This window comes from Neomonachus schauinslandi, chromosome 13 (assembly GCF_002201575.2).
Source record: "Neomonachus schauinslandi chromosome 13, ASM220157v2, whole genome shotgun sequence".
Classification (NCBI taxonomy): Eukaryota; Metazoa; Chordata; class Mammalia; order Carnivora; family Phocidae; genus Neomonachus; species Neomonachus schauinslandi.
Genome location: NC_058415.1, coordinates 80,599,849 through 80,612,777, shown reverse-complemented (window position 1 = coordinate 80,612,777; position 12,929 = coordinate 80,599,849). Strand labels below are relative to the sequence as shown.

The window sequence follows — 12,929 nt, the reverse complement described above, 5'->3', positions numbered from 1 at the left end:
CTCAGCCACCCCCATCCTAACTTCTAGCACAACAGATTGGTTTTGCCTGTTTTGGAACTTTAAATAAATGGACTCACCCAGGGCATCTTTCTCTTGGCATTACGTGTGCGAGAGTCATCATGTTGATAGCTGGCTCAGTCTCGTTGTTGTGTGTGGAAGCGCACACTCTAGCACAGGACTGAGCTGCTCTGAGGGTGGGCTTTGGGGTTGTTTCCAGTTTTTGCTGTGCTATGAACGTTCCGGTCTATGTTTCTTGGTGAGCTTACGGGCATTTTCTTTTGCGTCCAGACCTAGAGCACGATGACTGGGTTGCAAGGCACACCTTTGTTCAGCTTTCCTAGATTTAAGCACGTTGTTGGGACTTCCAGACCCAAAACACTGTAGCCAACCAGCTCGTGCCCCCAGAGGAGGGGGTGTGAAATTTTGTTCAGAACAGCAGTAAGAGGCTGGATTAGGCATCCCCTGACGGGGCTCCTGGACTTTGGTCCCCTCTCCCAAGTCTGGGGTTTCCAGAATGTCCTCCCAGGAGGCATGTGGGGCCCCTCGGGAGGGCTGGAACCAGGGTGGGGGAGGTTCCGGGGGGGGCTTTGAGCTTCATTTCCCTGCCTCAGCCAAAGCACTCTGTGTGCTCTGTTTTGTATGGTAGAGTTCTGAGAATGACTTCCTGTGGGTTTTTTTTTTTTTAATAAAAGTTTTAGCTGTTTCAACGTTTGAAAATCCACTGCTCTAAGGTCCTTTCCAGCTGGAAAATTCTATTTTAGGAGCAGGAGGTGGGTGTGGGAAGGGTTAAGCATTATTCAGCCAAAGAGCAGGGTTGGGCCTCAGTGACCTTTTAAAGTTCTTATAGCTCAGTTTTCGATGCGGGAGATCTCATAACATTCTATAAAAATAGCGTTCAAACAAAACAACTTCCGAAGTTCAAAAGATGTGGAGGAGAGGCTTAACCTTGGGGCCCGTCTAGGTAGCATTTCGACGGAAGTCTTGAGGACTCCCCTTCGCCCACCCACCCCTGAATATTTTTTTTTTTTTAACCTCTCCATTGGCTGTTCCTTATAGTAGTCACTGGGGGACGTTTGGTCTCAGAACAGTTCCCATTTTTGCCAAGGAGTGGGTGACGTGGGTGGCCTGTGGGTCCCTCTCAAGGGTGGTGGTCTTCTCTCCTCCAACACCAGGCCTAGTTTGGGCCTGTAGTTCTGCTGGGTGAGGGAGGCCTGGCCACTCGTGGGCCCAAAGAGAAACATCTCTGCCTTGGCATGTAGCTCTGAGTCAAGGCCTGATAAACAGCCCATTTCCCCGGGCCAGCAAGGAACAAAGCCCCTGGCTGCTGTGGGATCTGTCTACCCCCCTCTTCCTGAAACAGCTGTTTATTCTTTTGACAGGAGTTGGAAGGCAGCACAGCACCTTCCCTTCCTCCCAGCCCTGCCTCCTTCTGCAGAGCGGAGCTCAGTAGAACTTTGTTGTTTTGCCTTTTACTCTGCGGGGAGAGAAGCAGACGATGAGGTATGTGAAATGTTGAAATGAAGGACTTCTGCCTTGTCGGGGTCACCGGGGGAGGTGCGAGCAGGCTTCAACATGGACCCACCTGGGGGAGGAAACTCGCTCTCCCCTTAGCCTCTTGCTGGTGCCCCCAGTAGTCCCGGAAGAAGACGAAGTCCTTCTCTCCCGGCTCTAGAAGCAGGAGCCGGTGGGATGCTGGCTCAGGGACTTCACTGTAACTTCTGCTTTCTTTTGCTGCCCCTGGCAGGACCTCACGGGGGCTGCGGCCGGCGTGGCTGCGGCCTGGGCTTTTCTCTCTAGTGGAGGCCGGAGGGCGGGGGCTGGTGTCGTGGGTGGACCCAGAGCCCTCCCAGGGCAATGCAGACACTCCATTTACCGTATTTCTCTCGGGAGACTCCTGGGCCGGGCGGCAAGGAAAAGCTGGTGGATCCAGGCTTTAGAGTTCCTCAAGGGGATTCAGGAGAAGGCACCACGAGAGGGACTTCGGAGAACAGGTTGTTCCGTTTGTGAGGGCTGGAGCTACAATTAGTCGTGTGTTTAGTCTGAGACCTGACTCTTCCTTTCCTCTGAGCCTCATAATGGAAAACATGACTGGAAACAGCCTTCCCTATGCTTTTTTTTTTTTTTTACCCCCACAGATTGTCCCATGTTTCTTCCAATGGGGAGCGTTTTCCTGGAACACCCCCCATTGCAGTGGGGTTTTTGGATCAAGTGGTTCTCCCCTCCTCACCGCCCCCACTCCGGGCACCATCCTCTTCCGAGAGCTGGGCCTGGGAGGCAGAGGGTCTCCTTTTCACACTCCCCCTCTGGGTGAGCGCGGTGACCTCAGTCTGTGTTCAGGCTGTTTCCTCAGCTAGGGGTGAACGAGGTGGAGTGGGTGAGGAAGGCCCCACTGGGCACACGGGGGAGGCGCCTGGAAATGGAGCCAGGGCTCACCAGCTGGTCCAAGGAGAAGCCAGCGCCGTCAGTGAGTCCGGCCTGTGAGTGGCTGGCTCTGGGTCAGTTGTGACCCAAGTGATTATCATATGATAATCAAGAGAGACAAAATGAGCAGATGTGTCAGAGAGCCCCAGGTGGTTAGTCCGTGGATAAGCCTTCAGGCTTATAGAGGAAAGAGTGGTTAAAAGGGTGGACACTGGAGCCCAACTCCCTGGACCTGAAGCCCATCTCCACCACTCTATGCCCATGCGTGACAATGAGCAAGTTACTTAACCTTTCTGAGCCTCCATTTTCCTATCTTTAAAACGAGGATGGGGGCGCCTGGGTGGCTCAGTCCGTTAGGCGGCTGCCTTCGGCTTGGGTCATGATCCTGGGGTCTTGGGATCGAGCCCCGCGTCTGGCTCCCTGCTCGGCGGAGAGCCTGTTTCTCCCTCTCCATCTGCCTGCCACTCTGCCTACTTGTGCTCTCTCTCTCTCTCTCTGTCAAATAAATAAATAAAATCTTTAAAAAAAAAAAAAGAGGATGATGCTAGAGTGACTTCACAGGGTCATTGTGAGACGCAGTTGAGAAACTACTGGTAAAGCATTTGGCCCACGGCCTGGCCTAGTTCAGTTGGGGAGCATCCAAGTGTTGAAGGGCCTGGAGCTTATTCCATTTTCAGAGCCCTCTTCAAGAAAAAGAACACAGAGTTGTCAATACTATATTAGCATGGAAGTGAAGGTTAGAATATGAGAAGAGAGAACGTAGCAAATAACACTGACAAATATTTCAAATAGGACTAAATCCAGGAAACAACATCATAATAAAACGATGTGAAAATCATATAAAGAAGGTTAGTCTGACTTAGTTGCCTAATGCATCTGTCATACTCTGCATAGTCTTGGACTACCTCTTTATCTGACAACGATTTTGCAGTATCATTTTCGATAGAGACAAAGAATGAATCCATTTGGCCTCTGGCGCGGTTAACCAACATTGCTTTTTGTTAAGGAGCGTTTAGAAATGTTTCTTCCAGCTTCACAGCTTAGTATTGGTGGTGCCACATCTGTAAATCTCTTGGCTGTTTCTTCCTCAGAAGACCCAGCTCTTTGACCCTGGAGCGGTTAGGGGTGGGTTACAAGGTGGCTCTGAAGCTTGGATCACCAATGACCCCTGAGCAGGGTGCAGAGCAGCATCTGAGTCAAGTCCTCCCCCTTGGGACCCAAGTGGGAGGCTCCTGGGTGCTCAACCAGGTCCACCCGGGGCAGGTTGTTACTGGGACCCAGGTTGGCGTGCAGGGAGTGGGGTCATTCCCTGGGCCCCACCTGCAGCCCCAGGACAGCCCTCAAGGCTGGAATGATCCCCCTCCAGACAGGGGCAGCACTCCTTGCCTCAGGAAACATATGGGCCTTCCTGACCCACTCCCCACCCTAATGATCAGGCCCTGGCTTGCAAGGGGGACTAGTTTCATTAGCTTCTGGGTAAGTCAGCCTCTGCACTCAATGCATGCTGGTTGGTGCTCCCACCTCTCAATGCAGGCTGGTTGGTGCTCCCGCCATTCTGTCGTCATGTCAAAGAATCCCCGTGGGCCATGGCAGCAGGAGCTCCCCGTGTGTCTAAGTGAGCTGCCCTCGTAGAATGAGGCTTCTATCCCTCTGCTTGATTTCTCTTCCAAGTCCTGGGTCCATCCTGGGAAAGACGGTCATGGAAAGTTAGGTCCACAGAATTTGCTTCACAGACGGGGAGACTGAGGCCAGAGAAACTCGTGACCCTGGTTTACAAATCCGGCTTTGTGTGGGAGCTGGGGCCCACCTGGAGGTCTGCGACACACAGGAACCTCACCTTCCTCGCCTGCCCACCGTGAGCACCGGGCAGTGGGGGCAAACGTGCTGAGTAGCTGGGTCCTGAGCTGGGGGCAGTGGGGGGTGGGGAGCTGTCATACGGTCGCCGATTAGGGTGTGGGGTGGGTTCACCCAGACTCTTCTGTGTGGTGCAACCCAAGAGGACCCAGACTCCTTTCTCAGATAAAGTCACAGCTCTACTTCAGAGCCATGAATTTCAGAAACTGGCCTGTGAAACAGCATCATCATCATGATGGCTGCCATCTGTGGAGCATTTGCTGACCACCAGGCACAATGTGCTTCATAGACGCCATCTCCTTCAGTCCTTCCTCAAGAACCCTGGAGGGGGATGGATAGCACCATTCTGTACGTGTGAATAGAGGCTCTGAGTACTTGCTCAAGGCGTGTGTCCAGGATTGCTGACTTCAGAGTCTTTGTGGTCTAGTTTCCACCCGGAATGCTGGGTCTAAACATTACCGTGGAGGATGTGGAGGACTAAAGAGGGTTTTGCCCAAGGTCATGAACACCCAGTTGGTTCCTGTCCCCTCCCCTGCCCCCTCACCTGCATTGTTTTCGTTTGCAACACTTGTCACTACCTGACCTGTAGCCTTTTCAAGTCTCTTGATTGAGTGCAATAGTCCAGAAGCGACGAAGGCTAGTGGGGGTCAGCCTCTGGGGGAGGATGCGGCTGGGTTCCCCGGGTTTGGGGGAGGAATCAGAGGCAGAGAGGAGGTTCTTTAGCCTGGGGGAAGGTCTGTTTCCCTCTGCCTGATTCCTCCTGAGATAATGGCTTTTCCAGAGCCTCTGAGTGCTCTGTTACTCAGCTGAGATGTTCACCTTTTCCCCTGACACAAGATGGAGAAAACACGGTCCACCAGAATTCCTTCCAGAGAGCAATTCAGTTTGGAAGGAATACTTTGACTTAGCCCCAGTGGGGTGGAACTCCAGAGATTCTCTGAAGGGTGTGTGTGTGCGTGTGTGTGTGTTGTTCTGTGTGGGACAGGATGGGGGTGGGTAGGGAAGAATTAATTTACGGGCCACATGGAGAAATCCGTCTGACACTTCACATGGGAACCATTGCGAGGGCCGTGCTCTACGAGGAGCCCAGGGGTAGCCCGCGCATGGGGTTGCACGGTTTCAGGGGAAAAATCACAAGTGTGACAAGAGGGCCTGGGAGATGGTGGGGGGGATTCGGTGGAACCGGACCTGGCCGAATCTTTCGAAGGGTGGTGCCCAGGGGACCTGGAGTCACGTTTCCCCACGTGAGATAGGGCAGCAGTTTTCAGCAGGGCCCAGTTCTGTGCTCTACCCCTTAAAGGAAGGAATTCAGAAGCAATCCCACATTTCCTTCTTGGTGGCGAAGAGAGCCAACCACTAATTTTCAGAATTATCCAGTTTTGAAAATTCTGAGACAGAAACCTAAAAGAAGGACTCGGAGACCACGTCGACTGCCAAATGCCTCATTTTGGTGCAGAGAGAAAAATGAACCTGTCTTAAAAGATCAGTTGGCCACCCTGCCAAGCCTTCCTTCCCCCAGGGACTTGGATCCCAGATTCCGGGAGGCGTGGATACATCCAGTTCTAGTGCCTCACAGAAGGACCCAGTATTGGCTCCCTGGAGCAGCTTCTGGTTGCCAGTCTCCAGCAAGAGGGACGACTGGCCATTATCAGGTTCAAGCCATCTATGAAGCTTAGAAAGCAACGGGCTTCCAGAGTTGCCTCTGATGCTAGTTTCTGGAATTAAAAAAGTATACACATATTTGGAGAGGCGATGGGGAGGTGTGTCTGATTTGGGCTTCTGCCAGGTGTGTCAGTGATCCTTCTCCACCCTGAGAGTTTGGGGTCACTGGAAAACAATTTGTGTGGGATCCTCAGCAGGTGGAGCTGGTGGAGCTCTGGATGCTCTTGGCCGTGTTGTCCCCTCCTCCACACACACAGGGTGTTGGTAGCGGGGCCCCGGGCTTGGGCTTGATCAGAGAAAGCCCACTTGCATCCCACTTCCGAGGAGCTCTCCATCAGGCTTTGGCAGGGAACAGATGGAGAAACCTTGAGAGTCCCTAATTTGCATTTATTTGCACTTCATTGTTTAACAACACAGTCTTATTCTTTTTCTTCACATTTGTTTCGAGCACTTGCTAAGTACCGGGCATGGTGCTGTCTCATTGGGGCCCCCTATGGTGCATTTTATGAACTAGCATTTTGGGGGAGCATTTATACAGTGCCAGGCACAATGAGAAGCATTTTGTGGATACTGTCTCTTGTCATCACCATTTTCATCCGCATTTTAAAGATGAGGAAACCAATTCAATTAGAGATCCACAATCCCTTTTGTGGAACCCTAAGGCCAGATACGTTGGAATTCAGAATTTTGGGGTGTGGATAATAGATCACGTATCAGGCAACACCCCAGTGCAGCAGCGTCGCTTAATAAAATACTTCAGTGTTGATGCAAAGAAACGTTTAAACAGTCTCACTAAGTGGGATAAAGATTATGGAGAGCCTCCTCTCAGGGCCCTGAGGCCAATGGAATTATAAAGACTTTTGGTTCTCAGAGGTTTTCGGAGCTGTGCATGAGGACCCGAGGACCTGCCCCAAGGTCAGGGCTCCCCAGCTCCGTGTGCGTCCACGCTGGCCCCCAGATCCACACTTCTCTGGGAGTGAAGACATCTCATCGTTATGAGAGGCGGCCACAGTCCCGATCTAGATCTTTTTGCTCCCAAATGTAGGACTTTTCTTGTACTTCTCATCCTTTTGCATCCTGTCTTCATCCCTTGGGAAGCTCTTGTCACCTCCCCAGCGAGAGGCCTTCCCTGACCACTCGAATTAAAGTACTTCCTAACCTGTTATTCCCCATCCAGCACCCTGTTCCTCTTCAAACCACAACTCATGCAGCAATCAAGACATATTTATGTGTGCCGACTAATTGATTGATTGATTGATTGCCTGTGGGCGTGGTGGGGAAAGGCTAGGTGAGGCTGAGAAGTGGGTGAGCCTAGACTTTAAGGGACCAGGGTCATCTTCCCCTTTGAGGATGGGACGTGTGGTCATATATCAAAGGCAGCAGAGCTGGGGAAGGGATGGTTCCGAACCCACAATCTGAGTTGGAAGGCAGCTGAAGCCCGTGGGAATCATTTATAGCTATGCCCTCACCCACCCAAGTCCACGGGGGACCCTGTGGTCGGTGAATACATTTCCCCTCTGAGCGCCAAAGTGGCCTTAGCATCCTTCCCCACCGGGGAGGCGGGTCAATTCATTAAGTTAGCCTAATTTGCTATTGCAAGCCTGCTCAATTTAAGGTAGAACATGCTCCTTAGCTCTAGTTAAATATTTATAAACGTTTCCCCTTAGAGGGTGGAAGCCTTGCTTAGAAACCGTATCTCACCTTGAATTTACTTAATCTATTTTTTCCTTTCTCCTTTTTTGTTTCCCCAGGAGAAAATAATGAATGTCAAAGGAAAAGTGATTCTGTCAATGCTGGTTGTCTCCACTGTAATTGTTGTGTTTTGGGAATATATCCACAGGTAATTGGGGAGCGCGGTGTCCACCTTTGACTTGAATCTCCTAGTTATTGGCCAAGTCACTAGGTTGAAGTTGAAATTGAGATTAACTGAAACAATGAAGAGGAGATTCCACCCTTCCCGTGTCTCTGAGCCCTGGACTATATTTAAAATCATTAGATCTCCAAGTACCTTCTGGCTAAATTATCTTCCTTCCTGCTATGTTCCTAATGTTCTGATTTTTATAACCTTTCCGTTCTGGCTAGGCTATATCCAGAAACAGCGAGGCCGTATTAAACCCAAAATGTGACTTTAGATGATTTGTATGATGAGCTCTGAGAATTACCTTAAGAGATTTCAGACAGGAATTCCATGAGAATTCCACTCTGAATTTTGCAATTCTAAAATACTTTCAGGGTTTAAAGGAGCAACACACAGTTGTTGACTTTTGCTGTAAAATCCACTCCGAGTGGCTGGTGATTCATTTGTGCCTGGCTACAATGCTTGGGGGTGTTTTGTTTTGTTTTGCTTTTTAACTCTGGAAAGCAGAATGAATTAAACATTCCTGGGTTTTCAGATTGATCCGTGGATTCACCGCAAATGTATGTGTTTCTGTGCTTTGGGAAAAGACAGTGTCTCAGAGGTTCCAGCTGGAGAGACTCCTGACAGAAAGAAGTCTCTGCAAACAGCTACAAAAATTCAGGATGCCTTTGACTTAAGAGGCACTGGGACAGCTCAGCCTTGATCCAAAAAGTCCATGATACAGCTCTGGGCAGGAAGAGCTGTCTGGGCACCACTACTGTTTTCATGGAGTGAGTGCTTTAGTAGCCCCCAAGTTAAAGATGACAGCCTGGATTAACATTTGAATTCTTTCAATTCTTAAATTCTAAGATTTGATGAGCCAGCAGGACCATCTTGGCTACTAAACAAGGTCCTGTGCCTTTAAGTACATCTGTAGGAGGAGGACTCCCCAGAATATGGGAGCTATTATTCCCCGGAGTACAGCATAGATCTAATGGCTTCTGGACCATTATTCTGTTTCATTCTGAACAACTCATTTTCACAAAATCAAGACAAGCTAGAGTGTGATCGAATTCAAGGGGTCTACACCCATGGTTTTCGAATTGAGGAAACTGGGGGTACTTAGGCCTAAGATGAGAGGATTCAGAGTTGAGTGCAGGGAGCCTGGCATCGCTTGGGTACTCGAGGGTAGAGGAAAGTATGGAATCTGGAGCTAGGCTGTCTGGAACTGGTCCTCTGCCACCACGTACCTCCTCTGTGACTTTGGGCAAGTTACTCAGTGACTGTGTTCCTCAGTTTCCCTCTCGCAGTGACTGTTCCTCAGTTTCCCTCTCATTAAAAATGAGTGATAATAGGACCTGTTTCATAGGTACGTTGTGGGGAGGATTAAATAAGTTACTGTATATAAAACATTAGGGCAATGCCTGGGACTTAATAAGCACTCACTAACTGCTAACTGCCATCATCATCATCATCATCATCATCATCATCATCATCTGCTCCAGAGGGCAGAATAGGACAGGGGGTTTTGACAAATAGAAGGAAGAGCTTTAGCAGTTGGAAGACACCCAACAGAAGAACCAGCACTCCTTCAGGTCCCTGCCCTGAGTTGAGATGCTTGTGCAGATAACCCGCAAGCTCTGAATGCTTGATTGTTTAAGCTTGTGGCTTTGAATCTGAGCCAGAGTTGTACTTCCATAATTTGGGGCAGTTCGCAAAATTAAAATATGGGAGCCAAAAGCCCAAGTGTGCATTTTGGCACCGACCTTCCATAAAGAGGGTTATTTTGCAGTGCTGGGCACTCTCTGACCAGTAACTGGAGCAGGTTCTGGCTGCTCCTTGGGGCCATGGTTTGGCACCCAGACTCCGGGCACATCATTCTTCAATGTGAGGAATCTATTGAATGTCTGCAAGAGGCGTATAAGGCAGCAGATCCTTTGCCACCTCATGAATTGGCCACGTGATGGCTTGAGGTGAGCTGAGGACACTAACCTGAGACAGGTGGGCAGGCCTGAGCTTAAAAAGGATTTTAAAATAACTAAATGGAGGGTGCCTGGGTGGCTCAGTCGTTGGGTGGCTGCCTTCGGCTCAGGTCATGATCCTGGGATCCTGGGATCGAGCCCCACATTGGGCTTCTGTTCGGCGGGAAGCCTGCTTCTCCCTCTCCCTCTCCTACTCAGCCTGCTTGTGATCCGTCTCTCACTGTGTCTCTCTCTCTGTCAAATAAATAAATAAAAATCTTTAAAAAAAAATAACTAAATGGAACACATCAAATGATTAGGAATACAACGTGAGCCAAGTAGAACTCCTACCCTCAAGGGGTTATGATCTAGATGAAGCAGGAAGACGTGCATATAAATAACCAATGCTAGAAGTAGAGAAAGAATATCAGGGTAGAGAAAAGGAACTGGCAGAGTTAAGGAGGCTGAGATTATGTTTGGCTTGGAGAGGGATCTGTTTTTTGCATTGATTTGCAGCTGTTTATTGAGCACCTACTATGTGCCAGGCACTGTGCTAGGATTGTATCAAGAAAGGCACAGAAGAGATGACATTTGAGCTGTGCCTTGAAGGACGAATATGTGTGAAATGTCATACACTGCAGAGTGGGTATCCCTGGGACTGTTGAGATGTGGAAGGATTCTGAGGAGGGTGAGGAGGGGAAGAAGGAGAGGTTAGTAAAGAGAGGTAACAAGGTAGCAAAGCTGAATTTAGAAATTGGTGCCCTGAGTGCCAGGTGGCCATCTGAGGGATGGATGCCTTCCTCCTCATTCCCCTCCCCCTTCCACCTCTTGTAGGATCTGGAGTCAGATTCCCCACGTTCAAATACTGGCTCTGCTCCTCACTAGCAGTATGACCTTGGGCAAATCACATAATGCTTCCATGCCTCAGTTTCCACCCCTGTAGGATGAGGAAGAGTAGACCCTACTTCATGGGTTGTTGTGAGGGTTCGGTGAGCTAATATATGTCAATTGCTCAGAACAGCGCCTGGCCAAGTATTTGCTGTTATGAATATTGTCAGAGTCAGTAGAGGAACAAGAAATTTTAGAGTGTGGTCCATGAGTTCTGGGCTCAGGAGAAACCATAGGCAGTGAGAGAGCATGCATTTTATTCCTACAAAGAGATGCGCACCCCCAAGAGGGGGAGAACGCTGGGGGCGGGGTAAGAGGCTAAGGGGCATTGGCAGAGTCTGAAACAACCGTGAGTCATTTGTGTTTTTCAGGGATGAGGGAGCTGGGGCCAGGCAGGGGTTGAGCCAGGGGAGGTGCCTGAGCTCAAGTCTAGAACTTTTCCTACCAGGCTGTACTCCCTTTATTCACAGAGAGGAAAAGGGGCCAAGCAAGGCTTAGCACTGAGGCACAGCGTCCCTGTGCAGAACAGAGGAGTAACGCCGTATGACAAGTCCTGTCACTTTACCCCCCAAAATGCCTCTCAAGTCAGTGTGCTTCCTCCCCTCCACCTCCTCGGTTTCAGAGCTCAGCTAAAACAATCCCCCCTCCTCCTGGAAGCCTTCCGGGTCTTCCTGTTAAGTGCTTATAGTTATGCTTTTTTTTTTTTTAATAGCTCTTCTTGGAGTTCGAGGTCACGTTGCTGGGTGGTTATGGGAATAGGGTCTGCCTTCCCTGCTAGATTGAGTGGACGACAAGGAGACATAGACATAGGACCTGTGTCTGTCTTAGCTCACACTGTGTCCCTGGCACTTGGCATGTAATCATGCTCAGCAAGTATCAACTGAATGAGTAGAGATGGCTCAATGGAGGAGTCATATATTCACTGGTCCAGCCTTGTAGGTGCCTACAGACCATCTCACTGCCTTCATGAGCTTAAGAAATGTCCTCTGAGACTGCTCTATAGAAGGTTCTGTGGCCATCGCTTTGTTTTCTATGGGAAGATAAATCCTGGGTGCAGGATAGCTGGGATGTTCCCGAGTAGGTGGCAGAAGGGAACCCCTCTGTGGAGCCCCACCCTCAGTGAAACCACCCCTAGACAATGGAGAGCTGTTGTCATTTTTTTTTTTTTAAATTAAGGTTTGAGATTCTCCAGTGACCTCTTTCCCACCTCTTGTTCTGAATAACCCTGACGTGACTACAAGTGAAAATTCCCAGTCCCTTGATACCATGGGCTATAATCAAAAGGAAAGTAGAAAACTAGGAGTCAAAACCCAGGCTTTCAGCTCAGCCCAGGGCTTCGCTGATAATAGTTGCAAAATAGCTTTCTCAGAATTAAAAGTAACATGATATGTTTTTATTTCTCATTTGCTTTCAGCCCAGAAGGCTCTTTCTTGTGGATATATCACTCAAAGTAAGTGCTTTGAATTTTAGAGATCTATGGGATGGCTCCTGTGTCCAGTCTGGCACCCCCTACAGTCTATTTTTAGCATGGCAGCGGGTGGTGGAGCCCTGGTCAAGGGCTGGGGGGGGAAGGGTGGTTTCCCAGGGATCTAGACTACCCGCTTCCCATTCCCTAGACTGACCTTTATCCAGCTGTGACTTGTATTTTGCCCTTGCTTCTCATCAAGGGTTTCTTTAAGTGGTATCCTTTGGAGAACATTCTGCCTTGTTGATGAAAAGAATCAGGACAGGTATTCTCCATTATGCTGCCCAGTATATGTTATATAAAGCCCCTTGCAAGAAATTCCTGTGAGACAGAGGATCAGGAAAAAAAGTCAGGGTCTCCTGATGAACTAATCTTTATTATTATTATTATCAAAGGCAGTGAGAACTATGTAAGCCTTCATTTTTCTATCTTTGGCTTGGTTGCCAGGAGGCTCCGAGTAAAGTCTTGAGCTTAACTGCTTGTACTTTCCTCAGCTTTCATTTCTGATATTACTCCTTCCCTGGTGTTAAATCCTGGCTTTTATGCTTACATTCTGTGGGATCTTGGCACTTTGCCCAAACCCACGTGGCCAAATTCTCAGCTATGAAATAAACATAAAGGTAAAAACCTTTATTCTCGTGAGTAGCTGGGATGACCAAGATCATATGAAAACACCTACCTGGGTGACTAAAGAAATATTTTTCTTCTGTTCCCTTTTGTTTATTTAAGTCTTATGTGGTCTCCCTGTGTATGGTAACCACACCTAAATTATCAACAATCTGAATACCTCCTGAAAACAGATGGGCTTTAAAATAGGTTTCTTCCTATTATTATGCCTGTT

At 49.1% G+C, this 12,929-nt stretch overlaps 1 protein-coding gene across 3 annotated transcripts in view; it reads left to right on the top strand.

The window, feature by feature from the left end:
- Nucleotides 1-12,929, top strand: part of GGTA1 (glycoprotein alpha-galactosyltransferase 1 (inactive)) — a 54,052-nt gene that overhangs the window by 26,589 nt on the left and 14,534 nt on the right. For all 3 annotated transcript variants that reach the window (XM_021691353.1, XM_021691351.1, XM_021691352.1), the window contains exons 2-4: nucleotides 1,380-1,500; nucleotides 7,689-7,777; nucleotides 12,038-12,073. In XM_021691353.1, coding sequence (XP_021547028.1) covers nucleotides 7,698-7,777; nucleotides 12,038-12,073 — 116 coding nt within the window. In that variant the 5' untranslated portion in view covers nucleotides 1,380-1,500; nucleotides 7,689-7,697. The remainder of the gene's footprint in view (nucleotides 1-1,379; nucleotides 1,501-7,688; nucleotides 7,778-12,037; nucleotides 12,074-12,929) is intronic.